General features: G+C 45.6%; 2 protein-coding genes across 2 annotated transcripts; both read right to left on the bottom strand.

Moving 5' to 3' along the window:
* Positions 1–63: 63 nt before the first annotated feature.
* On the bottom strand, positions 64–4,191 carry eif2b2 (eukaryotic translation initiation factor 2B, subunit 2 beta). Its single transcript, XM_061753573.1, has 8 exons — positions 3,903–4,191; positions 3,573–3,693; positions 2,828–2,979; positions 2,352–2,515; positions 1,715–1,810; positions 1,506–1,643; positions 1,368–1,434; positions 64–280 (listed from the first exon to the last, which is right to left on the bottom strand). The coding sequence occupies exons 1-8, from the start codon at positions 4,072–4,074 to the stop codon at positions 123–125; spliced, it is 1,068 nt and encodes a 355-aa protein (XP_061609557.1). The 5' UTR covers positions 4,075–4,191; the 3' UTR covers positions 64–122.
* A 480-nt stretch (positions 4,192–4,671) lies between these two features.
* On the bottom strand, positions 4,672–10,577 carry tmed10 (transmembrane p24 trafficking protein 10). Its single transcript, XM_061753574.1, has 5 exons — positions 10,298–10,577; positions 8,966–9,086; positions 8,819–8,892; positions 6,935–7,061; positions 4,672–5,780 (listed from the first exon to the last, which is right to left on the bottom strand). The coding sequence occupies exons 1-5, from the start codon at positions 10,472–10,474 to the stop codon at positions 5,659–5,661; spliced, it is 621 nt and encodes a 206-aa protein (XP_061609558.1). The 5' UTR covers positions 10,475–10,577; the 3' UTR covers positions 4,672–5,658.
* Between the last annotated feature and the right edge of the window lie 6,206 nt (positions 10,578–16,783).

Below are 16,783 nucleotides of genomic sequence, written 5' to 3' on the forward strand. Positions count from 1 at the left end.
TAAAATCTTTTTTTCTTAGATCCAAGAGCAGCCCCGCCCACACGGCGACAAATAAACACATCGCAAAGACATCACTTGTTTAATATCCATTTGACTCTCGTTTTCTTTTTTGATGCAACCGATTACAATTCGTGATCCTCCGGGTGGTAGAGCTCGCTCATGAGGCGGTAGATGTACGACGGCGCGTGTCCGCCGAAGTTGGAGATGAAGAGCGTGATGAGCTCCGGCGGGACGTAGTCGAAGACGGGACACTGCACGTTCACCTTGGACAGGATCTCCCCTAAGACACAAATCGTCCACGGTGAATGTCCATTGTTCATTTTGCGTCCGCACACGGTACCCGTGCGGGCACCTGTACCGATGCGCCGGACACACAGGCAGAATCTCCGAAATGGCAACGTGGACCCCCGCACATTCGCAAATCCACCCTTTTTTTTTTTTTTTTTTTAACCTAACCCCCGTTAGTCGCACAATCCCCCCACCTCCGCTTATTTGCCTTTTTTGACCCGACCCCCCCCCCCACTTTCTCAGGGGTTTTTCAAAAAACGTTTCATGGAAATTATGAGTCAATTATTTTCAGATTCATACTTCACAAAAGAAAAGGACTGCGGGTTCCATCTCTTTCGCCAATGTCGTGAAGCCACGAGGGATGCACTCAGCAAAACGATGATCTGACTGAATCTGCACACACTTCTCTTCGTGGTTGACCAGTTCCTTATGAACCAAAACATTTTTTTTTATTCAAATGCACCTGCCTGCCCGTCAATCTTGAGGTGACATAATGCCGCACGGCCCCTGCAGAGTGAGGGAGGAGGTGGAGTTTGACAACACTTCTCTTGAGGTAAAAGATTTCTTCTCAAGCTATTTTCAACACTTGAAATTGGTTCGTCATTTGCAAAAAAAAAAATATGAAATCGCTTCTACTTGGACATAGGTTTCCGTCCAGCGGTGACGACGTACGTGACTTGGACCATTTGACTGTTTTGCGAGACCCCGTCAACTTTGAAAAAGCAAGAAGTGCACGTTTGTGCGGGTTCCTGAGCAAATGTGGCGGCACCACAGACAGTTCTCGGGACGGTTTCAAGCTCCCTCCTGAAAACTGTTAACGCTGTCCCATAAAAAGTACACACATTAACAGCACTTATAGTTTTACACTTTCCATATTCCCTCCATTACAACACACGACAGATCAGCATCTGTTAACACAAACTTGAAAAGCATATTTTCATTGTTGTGTGTCTTTTGGGTCCCCTTAAGAAAGTTAAGAAAAGACCTTTGAAGGTCTTTTGATTGCAGTCAAATGGGGTCAAATTTAAGCCGAGTCGTTTGTTTGCCTGATCAGCTGCGTGCGAGTTGCGTCACGTTACCTTCAGTGAACGGAAGAACTTCATGCGGGGAGACAAACTTGTGGAAGGTGTTCTCCTCATTTGGGAACTGAAATCAAAGTGCTGCTCAGAATCACGCGGGAGGGAGCGTGCCGGCGTCTGTCGAGTGCGCGGCGTCACCTGGGGCGAGAGCTTGAACATGGGCGTGCAAACGATGAGCGGCGTGGAGTGGTGCTTGGCCGCCAGCGCCAGCGTGTGCGTGCCGTTGACGGCCCTCAGGCCCCCGTCGGCGAGGACCGTCTGTGTCCCGATGATGACCTGAGGGCGCGACAAACGCGCTGACCTCTGCGCTCGAGACTTTGCCACATCTCGTGCGGCGTTTCCGTTACCTTGTTGACGCGAGAGATGACCGCGAATATGGCGGCGTCTGCGATCACCGTCGTTTCAATGCCAGCTTCTGACAGACTGGTGGCCATCTTGTGCCCCTGATGGAAAGACAAAATATTATTGTGATTTGGCACAAAAGAAGGGAAAACCTTTTTTTTTTTTTTTATTTACATACTTTTTCAGGACCTCTATTTAAAAAAATTTTGCCTGTATAATGTTTTGAATACAAATCTAATTGTATTATTGTTTTGTTATTTTTTATTGATTTGGATATTCTTATAGATTTTATAAATTATTTATTGCATTTTAAGATCAATTCAATATATTTCGAAATGTATTTACATTATTTTTTATAAAAATTGTACATAACTGTAAAACATTTTTAAACATTTATTCGTCACGTAAAGATATCTTTTTTTTTTTTTTTTTTTTTAAACCAGTCCAAGGCAAATCTGTGCAGATTGATCCGCACTAGTCCGGATTTTATTGACTCTTATGAGTCGCATTTGGGTAAAATAAGCTGTGTAGTGATAAAGACCAGTGATGCTTAAAGTTATAAAAAAAGAAAAGAAAAAAAAGTATTTCTGATAGTATATAAGGGGCAAAAGGGACGTTTTTCCTATCGATTGTGCGGCTTACCTGGCAGAAGGGCGCGCACTCGGCGACAATGACGTGGAACTTGCGTTTGCGTGCGGCGTCCTTGAGGAAGGCCTCGACGGTGCGAGAGCGGCCGATGGTCATGATGACCTCGTTGGAGTGGATGTGCTCCAGAGCCTGCATGGCGATGTTGTCCGTCGTCCCGTCTGCAAAAACCACGCTCTTCAAACCGGGACCGGAAGACCGAGACATCACAGAGGACGGATAGCTACTCGCAGAAAAAAACATTATTAGATATTGGGCTTTTAGGCCAAATTTCGGGATGACCCTACTTCTATTCCTCATTTGCTGTTACATCTGCGATAGCGCGCCGACGTTCACCGGCGATTCAACTTTCGCATCTCGGCAAAACCAGCCGCAGACGCCTAGCCACCGGTGAAAACTAGTTGCCGAGCCCCGCACGCCGCGCTTCCGCCGAAAGCCCGACATCGGCAACTTTTCGCGAGTAAGCGACTCACCCAGCTCCGTCAGCAGCTCGTTGATGGCCTCGATGACGTTGGCTTTGAGGGGAGCGAAATGCTGGCGGAAGTTCTCCTCGCTGAGCGCTCCTGTTGTCAGCAGCTTGTGGAGAGATTCCTGCTGGTCCAGCTCCTCGCTGCTGCCTCGAGACCTGTCGTGCAAAATGTAACGACACTTCAAGTAGAGTGCAAGCTGATAGCTGAGACAACGCAGTAGTAGTTGAGGAACTAATATTCGGGTTGCCGTAGCACCGGTTGTGCTAATTGGATGTAAAGCTCGGACGGTGCAGTAGTACACGGGAGAAGCGTTACATTCGCGGTCGAGATACGCAGGGTTCGTACCAAAAACTCAAAAAGTATCAATTAGTGTCTTACAAGGAAGGCTTTAAAGAGGAGTGCTATATTGATGATTCTTTAGAATATTCATAAGATCTAATTTCATTGAAGTGCTACTTGCCCCCAAAGTATTCTTGGTGGTAATATTAATAACATTTTGTCGTTTCGAACAACTGTAAGCACCGGGGGAGACTAATACCTCGGGATCTTAAGTTGACTGGGGGTTTCCACGTCGTCAACCTTTGTCAACCGTGGGCCTGTGAAGCCCTTTGAGACTCTTTTTGTGATGAAGGGGTGAATTAGGAATGAAATGGATGATTCATTGCCGATTTACAGGCACTCCAGAGACCCATCAAAAAGGGACTTTTCCAGAATTCTGTATGTCAGCTTCGAATTCCAGGCGACTCACCTTGCATACTCCTCCCTGATAATCTTGAGCACTCGTCTGATCATGTTCCCGACGGTGGTCTCCGACGGTTGGGCGGCGGCCATCCGCCTGCCCTCCTTCCGGATGATTTCCATCAGGTCGCCTGAGATGTCACCGATAAACTCCGTCAAGGGTCTAGTTTCACATCTAGCGCTCCACTAGTAGTACGAGTAGCCTACAGATGGTTAACTAATGTGTTAACGCGTTACTAGTGCGTTGTCTTAGCAGTGAAGGCAAAGAGTGCCTAGACTTTAAGCTGAATAAAAGGATCATGTAAAAAGGTCAAACGGCCTTCCATGGACCGTGAAGTACCTGCGCTGCTCCACCGGGCCTGCGACGCGATCCTGCGGAGCAAGGAGGTCGTTTCTCGGGCTGTCTCCGCCGAGCCCCGCAGAGGTCCGGTCCCGCTCCCGCCTCGCTTTAAGTCGGACAGAAAGGCCTCGACTCTCTCGGTCAGGTCGGTTTCTTTATCGCCACCCGGCATTGTAGCAACAAATACGACTTGTTGTGCCGAGAACAACAAAACAAAAGAAGTTATCGCGTGAGTTTATCGCTTGTCGGCAAGTCGGCCATTTCAAACCAGGAAGTGTTTAGGTGGTACATCCGGGTCACGGCGACTAAGGCGTTCTCTGATTGGCTGAGATCTCGCTGATGCATTCAGGGACCGACCGACTTATAACATTCTAAAATGAAAACTAGTAGTTTATTTTATTAACGGTTTCCTGAACGACTGGTGCGTAAATTGAAATGCAAGATTTGTTCAGGCTTGTAATGAAACAAAATTTTATCCCATGGAACCTTTGACGCATTTGAGCCACCTCGTAAAAGAAGTATTAAAGTTAAAATTCTTCTATAAAGTGCATAACACTGGGTCTAAGTGCTATTAATAGTACCAATTTTGTGTCAAACTGTATCTGAACCAAATGGTTGATTTTGTAGGTAAAATGGTGGTAGCTACTTTTTTTTTTGCAATAGAATTGAGTTTCTGCTTATGTATTTTTTAATATTTCAACCAAGTGTAACATACCATTTTTTCTAGTTTCAGACACTGCAGTATATGCAGTCGAGCTACCAAAGGAAATCCATCCAATACTTTATTGAGTAAAAGCCCAACACAAATTTACAAAATGCACCAGTCAACATAAAAATCACCAATTGCGCATTCGTAATGCACACGGTCGCCATTTAAAAGATCCCCATGGCAGACGCCTTCATAATTAAGCCCATCAGATCAGCAGCAAACCTCCCATAAACCCACGTAACCACGCCTCCTAAGTAGCTCTAAAGAGAACAAAAATCAAAAACTAACATACATTGGATGGATCTGCAAGTACTAGAAATTGGGAAGAGTTGCTTGTTAATGGCGTCAAATGTTTAATTTAGCTAGCAGTGTGTAAATGCCTGGAGAGCAGACTTCACATACAAATCAGGTCTCGTCCAGGCTGTTTACAAATACCGCTCGTTGTCGGCCATTTTTGGTGAGTGGCAGAATCATAACATGCCGGAGTTCAAAGATGGTGACCTAATTCGTTACTAAAAGGACAATATTACAGTGACAAACCCATTCAAACAAAAATAAACGCAGATTGTGACACAGGGCATTTACAGCATGAAAACAAAAATCCAAAGAAAAAGACAAGTACGCGAATGGAGCGACTTAACACAGAAGAAGTAGTAAGTACAGCGACGTCACAAACAAAGCGCACGTTCAAATAGCCTTCACTGGAAAAAGAGGAACTCCTCGGCAACATTCCCGTGGCACGTCCGCTCCAAACAAAACCGAGCTCGTCGTCGGTGAGAAGCCGGAACATTTGGGAACAGTGCGGACAGACGCGCCTCGTACGGCGCGCTTGTCATGTTTCAAACCACAAAACAAAGCAGGCCCAATGGGTTTTCTCCTGTTAGTCCGGCATCTTTGAAAAAATAGAATTTGAAGCACCCCCCTCCCCGCCCCACCACCCCTTCCCCCCACCCAAAACGTCACTCGCCGTCCGCGGAGGATGCTTGTTAGGACGCGTCGGCAGAGCCCGGCGAAGGAGCCGGATTCTGAAGAGCCCTCGCTGGCCTTCTACTCGATGAGCTTCTTGGCCTTGAAGAAGCGGCGCAGGTAGAACACCTGCCACGTGGCCAGCCCGATCAGGCAGCACATGGAGAAGATGCTGAAGTAGAGCACGCGCGTGTTGGTGGACTCTGTTTGAGGCAGGACGGGGCCGGAAATCAGTTCATTTACAAGGACAGACGGCAATATTCAATTACATTTCAATCTCATTGGACATGTTGCAGAGTGACAATAAAAGGCATTCTATTCTAATACCACAAAGGCTACGTTCACACTGCTGGGCATGACGGATGGCCAATTTTGTTTGGTTCTTTTTGCTAAATCCGATCTTTTTATGCTGTCCTTGCCTATGGACGGAACGCATCTGTGATGTCACACGCGTGCCGAGAAAACAAGGCGTCAAATCGCGCACGCGCACAAACACGAGGCGCCGCGTTGACGCAAGTAAATATGGCCGCGCTCTCACGTAGGTCTCATCAAGTTCAAGGACTTTGTCCAACCACAGCCAACATTTTCTTCCATTTATCAGTTTGGAGCATCTTTTTGCACTGACTGTTTTCTGCATCCTTATGACGACGTATACGTCGGATGAGCGCAAACTGCGGTATCCCTGCTGTACACCTCGACGGTCTACGCGCCTCTGTACGTCAGCAATATTAGCCGTTTTTCGCAGTGGATCGAGAATATATGTCTGTGAGTACTGTTATACTGTTGTCTACATTCGTTGCTGCACCATTTATGGTCAAACATTTGTTGCTCATAGGGTTAAATTGTAGCAGCAAGACATTGTTGCTCTTCGTTAGCCCGTCTATGACGTTTCCCATTACGTGTTAGCATTAAGATAAAGGCAAAGTCATGTGGCAAATACACAACGTGTAATCGTCTTTGTTTTCCGTTTGTTTTGACCGAAGTGGCAATAAACAGCTTGCAGCTTTTTTTTTTTTTTTTTTTTTTTGAAGACTTGTTTACGCAGCCAAATTTCTGCTTGTTGCGAAGCGAATTCGCTGCCACCGTACGACACTCGTCGTGCAAGTTTTTGTTCACAAGTCAAAGCAAAAAATAATTGGGGTCACTCGGATTTCAAGGCACCACTGTACTTCCTCACGTACTACTTCGTGTACTGAACGGCAACAGCTGGATGCCGTGCTTAGTTGCATCATTTGCCATCTAGCGGAGGAGCGTTCACGGTTGCGCCCGTCGCTATATGTCACTGGCGCAGACGGACGCACAATGACTGGTGGAAACACACCGGTTAAAAACAGCTGAGCTAAAGAAATCAATTCACCGTTGGTGTCCCTCATCTCCTCCTCTCGCTTCTTCATGTACGCAAAGTCGTTGACGATGGACTCCGAGAGGTCCTCCAGTCGCCGCAGCTCCACCTCCAGAGGCTTCAGCTTTTCCACCTTGGCGATCTGGACTCACAAAGTGCACGCCAATCAATACAAATATCAGCCTGGTCAATGACCGTAAAGCAGATACAAGTTTTTACAAGATTCATCCAGTAGGTGTCAGTCTAACACTTGGAACAAAATCCAGGTCCTTTTCGACTTGTCCATAATCAAGAATTCAACTGCTTGAACTGAGAGGTCCTCGGTAGGTGGACATTTCATCTTTAAGTACAAAACTATCAAATGAAAACAAAAATAATAATAATACATTTATTCACAGCTCAGCACATGCAGCTAAAACTGCATCCGTATTACAGGTGCGACTATTAATTACTCGACAACTAATTGAACGTCAAATTAATCGACAACTACAGCGAACCCCGCGATTCAGGGGGCAGACCACGAATAGGGAAACTCCACATATAGTTGACGGCCATTATAATTGCACAGAAAAATACTCTTTCACGATTGGTGTTGCCCCGAGGAATCCACGCTCCTTTCTGAATGAAGCCACCCATAAAAGTGCTTCAAAAAAAACAAAAACAAAAAAAGTCTTGTGAGCTTGCCGCTTGAGTTGAGCTCGCAGCAGCGCGCCGCGGCCGTGTCAGCATTACCGCTATTTGCTTCTTATCAAGCGTGGTGTGAGAACGCAACAGTTCCGTGGCTTCTGCAAGATTTGTCGCATCGGCAGTGCTCCACATGAAGCTTTTGCTAATGTGCGCTGCTACGAAAGCACCTACAAGCACTTTCTAAGTGAACCAAACCAAATATTTGTCTCCATAAAAAAAAGCCAAAGGATGTTTAAGGGCCATGTTGATTTACAATGTCCTTTGACAGATTGAATAGAACCGATTTTCCTCAAATAGTTCCACAAATTAATGTGCCCACTTGTATAGATGCCTACTTTTTACCTACTTCAGATATAATAAAAAATTTTTAAAAAAACAGGTGTGATTATTTTTATGTAGCACGGTGAACGACTGGTTAGTGTGTCCGGCTCACAGTTCTGAGGTCCGGGGTTTGAATCCCACCCCCACCCCCCCGTGTGGAGTTTGCATGTTCTCCCCGTGCCTGCGTGGCTTTTCTCCGGGCACTCCGGTTTCCTTCCACATCCCATGCGTGCTAGGTTCATTGACGACTCTGAATTGCCCATAGGTGTGACTGTGAGTGTGAATGGTTGGTTTGTTTGTATGTGCCCTGCGATTGGCTGGCAACCAGTTCAGGATGTAGCCCGCCTCTTGCCCGATGATAGCTGGGATACGCTCTAGTACGCCCGCGACCCGCGTGAGGAGAAGCGCCACAGAAAATGAATGGATGATTTTTATTATGAGTCACTGTAGACATCTGTATTAAAACACACCGCCGCTATTGCAGACATGGCATCTGTAGAGCTGAAGTGTATTAATAATAATAATAATATTATTACAGGGATCGTTTGAGGGCTGCAACTAACGATTATTAATCTGTCAACTTTTTTCCCCCAATTAATCAATGAAACCCATTAAAAAAAATATTTCCCCACCCTTATTCAAAAACAGGACATCAGTTTAAGTTGACATGCATCAAATGCACAAATAAATTGGTTATGATTCAGTAACTGCTTTGCTCCGTAACATAAATATACATGCAATTTATTACCCGAGTAATATTTACGTCAGGGATGTCCCGATCGCGTTATTTTTTGCATCCGAGTCAAGTCACTTGATTTCGAGTATCGGGCGAGCGGATCCGAGCGGCGTTTTGAGATCGCACCGGCGTGATCGCGATGTGACGACTCTTACCTCTTCGTAGTTCTTGGCCTCCACGCCGTGCTTCATGTCCAGGTGGACCAACTGGTCCGGCACTCTTCCAGTTCCTTTACAAACATCAAAGTTATGATGGGTGCCCCCCCCCAAAAGTAGCATTTTGTCCAATCAGAAGCAACTTACCCATGGGCGACTTGCTCTCAAAGCACACCTCAAACATGTCGTAGTCCTCCGTGGTGAACGCAAACTTCCCTTTGGTGGCATCGTCCTTGGTGTACAGCAAATGCCCGGCGGAATCTGTGATCTGCAACGAGGAGAGACAAACATACCGGAAAGAAGAATTCCTTTAACATACACGTACACATAAACACAGTGCATACATTGTGTTATGTGAAAGCCAATTCCAAAATGGTTTCCATTTGTTTCCCCCCCCCCCCCTCCAAATCGTAAATGTCTTCAAAAGTGAAGCGCTACGAACACTTTCCAGATGCACTAAAATTAGTCAAGTTTTCACAGCACATCACTTCTGTTTGATTTTGTAACATCATCTCTTCATTCTTTCCACAGATTCGCCCAATCCTTTGCTTTTGTAATAATGTCATTATTAAAATTGGCTTTATGGACACCCGTAGCAGAGTCATTTTTTTGCAACTACAGGTATCTAAAAGGATCTAACAATGAAAAGCTATGCATACACACACAAAAACAAGCATCCTACATATGATATGGGAAATAATTGTGTTCGCAAAGGTCTTCTTTTGATTAAATACAAATGATAATGAAGGACGACATGAATCGGAACCTTTATTGTGGAGAGGCTGACATTGGATGATTTGGACAATTTTAAGTTCAACAATGGCTCGAAACATTGAATCGATTGGCAAAAACTAATTGTTGATTACTCGATTACGGAAGTTTATCATCAAACTGAATTGATTTGAAGGCATCAATTGATTCTTGGGCATTTATGCACAACTGTGCAACATCCATTTTCCTCACGAGCGTCGACCAATGTCCATCAATTGAATGTCATTACTAGTGTTGTCGACGCTCGTGATTTCTCACAATAATCCCAAACAATGGGAAAGGATTCTTTCGCGGAATGTTGTTTTTTCAACGTCCCGTTCCCAGTTGGCGTGCAGCTGGGTGCTAACATGCTAACGTTAGCGGCTGCCATTTGTAAGCGTGACGTGTAACAGCCGGCGGAGCCAAAACGGACGCGGCTGCCCCACGCGAACGCTTCGTGTCCAATATTCGCCCCAAACGACGTTTGCCAAATGCGCTGTCGAGTGTTCAGCTGCGGCTGACGTCACTTAGCTCCAACTAATTAGCTCCTTTCCACCAGGAAGTCGTCGTTTGGTGTTAGCCACATTGCTAGCCAAGAGCGAGCTTGGCCAGCAGGCCTCCATTTTGCCTCGCACTTGCCAAAAGGTGTTAGTCGGAATAAATGCCTGCTCCGAGGCAAAACGCTTCAGCGGCCTTCCTTCCTTCCTTCCTTCCTTCCTTGGGGCTCACCTTCAGGTTGGTTTTGGTGTTCGTCGACTCGCTGATCTCGTACTCCCCGGTGACCAGCACGTCCTTGTGGATCTCCTCCCGCAGGCACTTCCTCGAGTTGACCGGCAAGGAGAAGGAGATGGAGGACGCCGACTCAATGAGAACCGGTAAAAGTAGGAGCGCCGCGAACCGAGCCATGGCTGGAAAAACCTCGCAGACCGAGCAACCAACCAGCCGGTGCCAGCTCCGCTTAACAGCTTCCTGCTACGGCCGAGGCGATAACAACCGGTTTGCAGCCGGCTGTAGCGGCGCCAGTAGGTCGGAGGAGGAACTGCAAGGACACGTCACATTCTAAAGGGGAGGGGGGGGGGGGGGCATTTATACACACACACGTGCGCGCGCACATGTATACGGTAGACACGGTGGACGACTGGTTAGCACATCTGCCTCACAGTTCTGAGGTTGCGGGTTCAAATCCGCCCTCGCCTGTGTGGAGTTCGCATGTTTCTTCCCACGTCCCAAAAACATGCATGCTAGGTTAATTGAAGACCCGTAGGTGTGTGAATGTGAGCCGGCGACCGGTTCGGGGTGTGCCCCGCGTCAGCTGGGATAGGCGCCAGCATACCTGCATACCCATGGATGGCTCGACATATTTTATATACACACACACACACACACACACACACACACATACATATACATATACATATAAATAAACATTCATTCATTTGTCGCCCATCCCAGGTGCGAGAGGCGGGGAACACCCTGAACTGGTCGCCAGTCTATATCGAGTCCTGACTCCTGACCTCCCTCGTGCTTTTCTACCTCGTTTAGTGGGCCAGGATTTAAACAAGGCTGTTAAATATGAACTCCATCCGGGTCACTGCCATTTGACCCAAACGACGAAGCGCATTTTCTAGCATCCCAATGTCATCCAGGGACACGCGTTCTGACCTCATAAATGCTTCCGATCACGTTTCATTGCAATCGTCGCATCCCAGCAGAAGATAGGGTTTCTCGGCTGGCGGCTCACGGATTAGCCCGTTCCGCAAAAACTGTCCGGTTTCCAGGGAGACGTCGTCGTTCGTGAGCCCAGCAGGCGCGAGAAGGACAATTATTGGACGGAGAAATCCCTCCGGTGTCGCAACTCGCTGCGTCAAACGGCTTCTAAGAATAGCAACCTCCTCGGCGCCACCCGCAGCCTTTTTTCAACTCATACGGACGTCAAGTAGAACACCTGCAAGAAGTGTTGTTTCCAGACGTCAGCAAACGCGGCGTGTGCCACTTTGGTTGAGTGCGCGATGGAGGATTTTGGAAACCTATCGAAAGAGGCTTCGTCAAGTATTCCTTCGCGCCTCTTCTCACTCGCGTATCACATCACTTTGACGAGGAGAAAAGAAGACGCCCACGTGCACGGTTTTCCTCTCCCACCCTATTGAATCACTGCAATCACTGCAATATGTTTTTATGACGTACGATACTATCAAGTGCTATTTTTCTGGTTTCAAAACATTGCGTCTTTGGTTTTTTTGAGGGGCGGAGGCAAGCAGTGATGAATGGCGTCTTTATTTTCATCTGGATGGGCAAAGATGAATTGTAGAGAAGAGTGTTGGGAGTTGGTTGTGGAATGAATTCAGCTCACAGTCACATAATGAAAGTGAAACAAACTACTGACCCCGTTGGCGAGCTCCTCTGGCCCGTGTCCCGCTTCCGGCCAGCATCGGTACGTCAAATGTAGTTTGCGTCCCCGCTTTGCAACAGAAGAAGTCCAACTCTGCTTTTTTGGAGGCCAGAAAGTGGAATTCCTAGCGACTGCTGTGACATCGTCGCCGACGCGGCCTATTTTCCCGGGGAAATTCCTTGAAGGTCGCAGGCGGCGACACGCCGACTGCCGTCAATCCTCGAGAACGTGAAATCGCAAACCGCGAGTCGAATGAATGTGGACTCGCCAAAGCAGAACAGGATATGAAGTTCTGTCACGCGACTTTCAATTCAAACTGGTTCTCGCAAAGTACATTTTGTCAATAGGAAATCATTTCCCCTTCACTTATTGAACAATCTCCATCCTAAAACCTTCATGACCGCCACACGAAATGTTTTAAGTCACTTTTAACAGTCTGGCAGTGGTGGAATTAACTCAAGTATTTGTGCTTTGTTACTCCATTTAAGTCCGAATTTTAAATAATACAAACGCCAACACATCGTTGAAAGCATACGTTCAATGAACAGCTTTTGGGATTTGCAACACGTTCATGTTTTGGGTTTTTTTTTCATTTAAATCTTCAGACAATAGAAAAATCTTTGTTGAAAAACTCGAACAAAAAGTGTTGGGAGTCTTAGAAAGTTCCATGAAAACACAAAGCCCAATGCAAACGGAGGCATCAAATTCCCAAAAATTCGAATTCCTGTCAATGTTTTGGAGGGCTTTGTTTTTTTGGAACATTTTTTTCTGTTTTTCTGGCAATTTTTTTTTCTAACGACTAATAACATTACCATCTTTGTGGCTCATGTGTCTTAAACCCATATCTAAATAAAACTCAATCAGACTAAATAAGCCGGTCATGTTGCTTACTACGGAGGCCGCAAAGAGTCACTCGCGGTTCGCAGGTTCTCGCGTGAGTTCCGTGTGTCCTGATAACTCTGAAAAACTGAAATAAATACTCAGAAAAACAGGGGGGGAAATAGTCATAAAACAGGAGGGGGGGGGGGGGGATTTGACAGAACAACTGAGAAAAATAATTAGTCAGAAAAACAGAGAAAAATATTCCCAAAAACAGACAAAAATATTTCAAAAAACAAAGCCCTCAAAAAAATTACTCAGAAAAAGAGGTTTTTTTTTTTTTTTTTTTTTTTTTTTTTTTAAATCCAAGTGAATGCAATACGCTTCGGTAGAAAATAAACAAACCAAACCAGTTTTTTGTGGGTTGTTTTTTCACACAAGTCTCCGTACTTGTGCTTCAGTACAGAGTGTACTGTACCGTACTTCCCCCCTGCGCCTTAAATGTTCCTTTCGAAGCGTCGCAATTTGGCATGTGGGTGAACCTGCCTGGTACCATCACCATCATCATCACAATTCAGTCTACCTCACGACAACATCATCGCCCCCCGCCCCCCCCCCCCCTCCTCCTTCTCATCCTCCTCTTCCCCCGGGCCGCGGAGCCGACGCGTTTTTGGCGTCATCGGTGTCTAATTTTACCGCTGTTGATGCTGCTGTTATGACACAAAAAAAAATGAAAACACAACAGGCACCTGCTATTTGTGCCGCTATGCCCCCCGTCCTCGGGGGGGGTGTGAGGAGCTATTAATAGACACATGATATCAGGCGCGTAGCAGCTTTGGGCGACGCGACGGCATCGCTGCCACGACCGAAGCCGACGGAATCGCTGTCATTTGTGGAAATTTCCATGCCGGTCGGTCGCACTTGAACAATAGCCGGGCGTGACACGGCGATAACATTCCTGGCACACGCACGCACGCACGCCTTATTAGGCGAGCCGCCGTTGAGTTCGCCTTTTACTGCAAAAAAAAAAAAAAAAGATGATGACATGAGTGAGTGAATAAATGATAATTACGCGGAAGGGAAGGGCGGGGAGGATTAAGCGTTGCGCAATTTGCAAACGCCATTCTGTACAAGATATCTGTCTGACTGTGTATGAAAAAAGGAGGCCGTTATAATATAGAGTGAACCCCCGTTTATCGCGGGGTCCCGGACCCGCCGCAAATCGGTCAAAAATCTGCAATACTAAAAGGACCAGATAGAAAAACTTTGGAAAAAGTACTTTTACCCCTCCCACACTCAAACGTCTTAAAGCATACTTTTGAAAGTCTTGTCATTCTTCTTCGCTGTTCATCATATTGTCGTGCTACTGTAAACGACAACGTTGCCGCATGCAATCATTTCAAAAGTCCAACTTGACAGCCAGCGTGCCGGCGGAGCCGCTTTAGAGCGCCTCGTTGTCGCAGCGTGGAAAAGCCCCGCGACGAGCTGGCGGGACATACGCTAGCGTTTTATTGTGCCACGTACAGAGGGGCGGAATTCAAATAAAGACAGCAGAGATCCATTCCAACCTGCTCTTTGCTGTCTTGTTTTTGATGCCAGACAAATTGGCCTCCATTTTTCCAGGTCGGACTTTGATTGACATTTGACAGTCGAGCAGGGCGGAGTTTCAGTGCATTCAGTAGGAGACAAAAAAAAGGCTCCATTTGGATTTTGAAGTCTCATTTCAGACACTTTTTAAATACTCTAATCATTCACATTTGGCGGCGTTATAAACAACGCTTTTCTCTGTGGTGTGTCAAATCTTTTTTTTTTTTTTACTTTTCAGAAACTTAAAGGAGCTATGGCGTCTTAATGGTCCATATTTCACTGACAAGTTGATTTTATGGATTTTTTTTGCACAAAAAAACATAACTGGCAGTCATTTCCAATGATATCATCCATTTTGGCGCAATTGCTAAACAACTAATTGTCATTGGCACATTCATTTATTATTGTCTAAAAAAAACCCAAAAAAAACATCCAGACTTTCAATATAGGCAAAAAAAAAAAAAAAAAAAAAGAGTCGTAGTTGAATGAGGAAAAGTCGCCACTCACCGGGTGCACCTGACGTGACCCAAATTTGGCTGCAATCGAACGCGTCATCTGAAAACGCGACAATTTTTGTCTGCAGGCACCATTTCAAGTCTACCGATTGCGAAGATTGCATTGACATGGCGGCAACGGATTGGATGAAAACATTCGAAGAGAAACTACGAAGACATACGTGAAAACACTTTCACGCAACACGTTTTGGAATTTGGGTTGTAAATTGTGTTTTTTGACGCGGTTCGTATCAAATGAATGAGAGAAAACTGACCTATTAGAGCGATCACTTTTCGTTGGTAAATTGGTATAATCGGAAAAAGCCCCAGTGGCAATGTCCTGCACATTATTAGGCAACCCCCGGCGAGCTGTGTGCGCGTTACTGACGAGACACTTGACTTTCCAGTGCGGTTTGCGCTGCTTTCGGATCCTCTCTGTTGCACAAACTCCGACCAACGTGCCGCGCTGCTTCCCCCAAAGACGATTTCGTCCCACGTTTAGCTCAACTTCCACGTGAAATGAGTTCCAAGTTAGCAGTTTCAGTGAGGCGAAAGCTCCAAATCGTCAGCCGTGTTTTCAAAAGTCTACATTTGGTCACGGAAGTATGGCGTCATCACGCCGCGCGAAAATGCGAGGAGGGGGGGGGGGGGGGAAATGCCGACGTCAGAGTTGTGTGATTTGTGGCAAAGGTCACCTTGGCAACAGATGGAACAACAAAAGAAGAAATCGAATAAGTGGAAGGGCAGAAAAAAACACTGGAAAACTCGAACAAACATTTTACCAAAACTTTTGAAGAAAAAGAAAAAAAAAAAAAAACTAGTCTTTTTCAAAGCTTTATTTTTTCTCAAGCATTAAGAAGAAAAAATACTTTAACTACTCTACAGCAGATATTTGAACTGTCTTTTCGAAACGTCATAATTACTATTTGATAGGGTTGAGATATGAGAAACACATTTAAGAAATGTATTGGTTGATATTGATTTTTAAAAATCTATATTTTAAAAGATTATGAATAAAAAAATTAAATATCATTGTTCATTATAAAAATAACAATAATTAAAAAACAATTATTCAAGTAAAACTCAATTGATAAATTATATGTTAGTAAAAATACATATTGAAGAATTTTTGAATAAAATATATTTCTACAAGCCCAATTCCAATGAAGTTGGGATGTTGTCCATCCATCCATTTTCTTTACCGCTTCTCCTCACACGGGTCGCGCTACCCCGGCTATCTTCGGGCGAGACACGGGGCACGCCCTGAACCGGTCGCTAGCCAATCGCAGGGCACAAACAAGCATTTGCACTCACGTTCACACCTATGCACAATTTAGAGTCTTCAATCGACCTACCATGCATGTTTTGGGGATTTGGGAGGAAAGCAGAGTGCCCGGAGAAAAACCACGCAGGCACGGGGAGAACATGCAAACTCCACACAGGCGGCGCCGGGATTGGAACCCCGGTTCCCAGAACTGTGAAGCAGACGTACTAACCAGTTGTGCCGGCGTGTTAAACATAAATAAAAACAGAATACAACGATTTGCAAATCATGTTCAACATCTCTATTTGAATACACTACAAAGAATATATTTCATGTTCAAACTGGTCAACTTGATTGTTTTTAGCAAATAATCATAAACTTAGAATTTGATGGCTGCGACACGTTCCAAAAAGCTGGAACAGGGTCATGTTTACCACTGTGTTACATCACCTTTTCTTTGAACAACAGTCAATAAACGTTTGGAACAGAGGACAATAATTGTTGAAGATTTGGAGGTGGAATTCTTTCCCATTCTTGCTCGATGCACAGCTTCAGCTGTTCAACAGTCCGGGGTCTCGGTTGTCGTATTTTACGCTTCATAATGCGCCACACCTTTTCAATGGGAGACAGGTCCGTTGACCCTCGCAACTGGTACAGGCCAG

Source organism: Phyllopteryx taeniolatus, chromosome 18, assembly GCF_024500385.1.
Source record: "Phyllopteryx taeniolatus isolate TA_2022b chromosome 18, UOR_Ptae_1.2, whole genome shotgun sequence".
Classification (NCBI taxonomy): domain Eukaryota; kingdom Metazoa; phylum Chordata; class Actinopteri; order Syngnathiformes; family Syngnathidae; genus Phyllopteryx; species Phyllopteryx taeniolatus.

What these genes read in the sequence shown, in the direction of transcription:
- eif2b2 (XM_061753573.1), bottom strand. Translation starts at nt 4,074, where the DNA reads ATGCCGGGTGGCGATAAAGAAACCGACCTGACCGAGAGAGTCGAGGCC. An exon ending in ATCAGGGAGGAGTATGCAAG is followed by an intron (nt 2,980 to 3,572) that starts GTGAGTCGCCTG and finishes TTTGCACGACAG; the next exon opens with GTCTCGAGGCAGCAGCGAGG. An exon ending in TGTTCAAGCTCTCGCCCCAG is followed by an intron (nt 1,435 to 1,505) that starts GTGACGCCGCGC and finishes CTTTGATTTCAG; the next exon opens with TTCCCAAATGAGGAGAACAC.
- tmed10 (XM_061753574.1), bottom strand. Translation starts at nt 10,474, where the DNA reads ATGGCTCGGTTCGCGGCGCTCCTACTTTTACCGGTTCTCATTGAGTCG. An exon ending in AGGCCAAGAACTACGAAGAG is followed by an intron (nt 7,062 to 8,818) that starts GTAAGAGTCGTC and finishes TTGTGAGTCCAG; the next exon opens with ATCGCCAAGGTGGAAAAGCT. An exon ending in GGAGATGAGGGACACCAACG is followed by an intron (nt 5,781 to 6,934) that starts GTGAATTGATTT and finishes TGCCTCAAACAG; the next exon opens with AGTCCACCAACACGCGCGTG.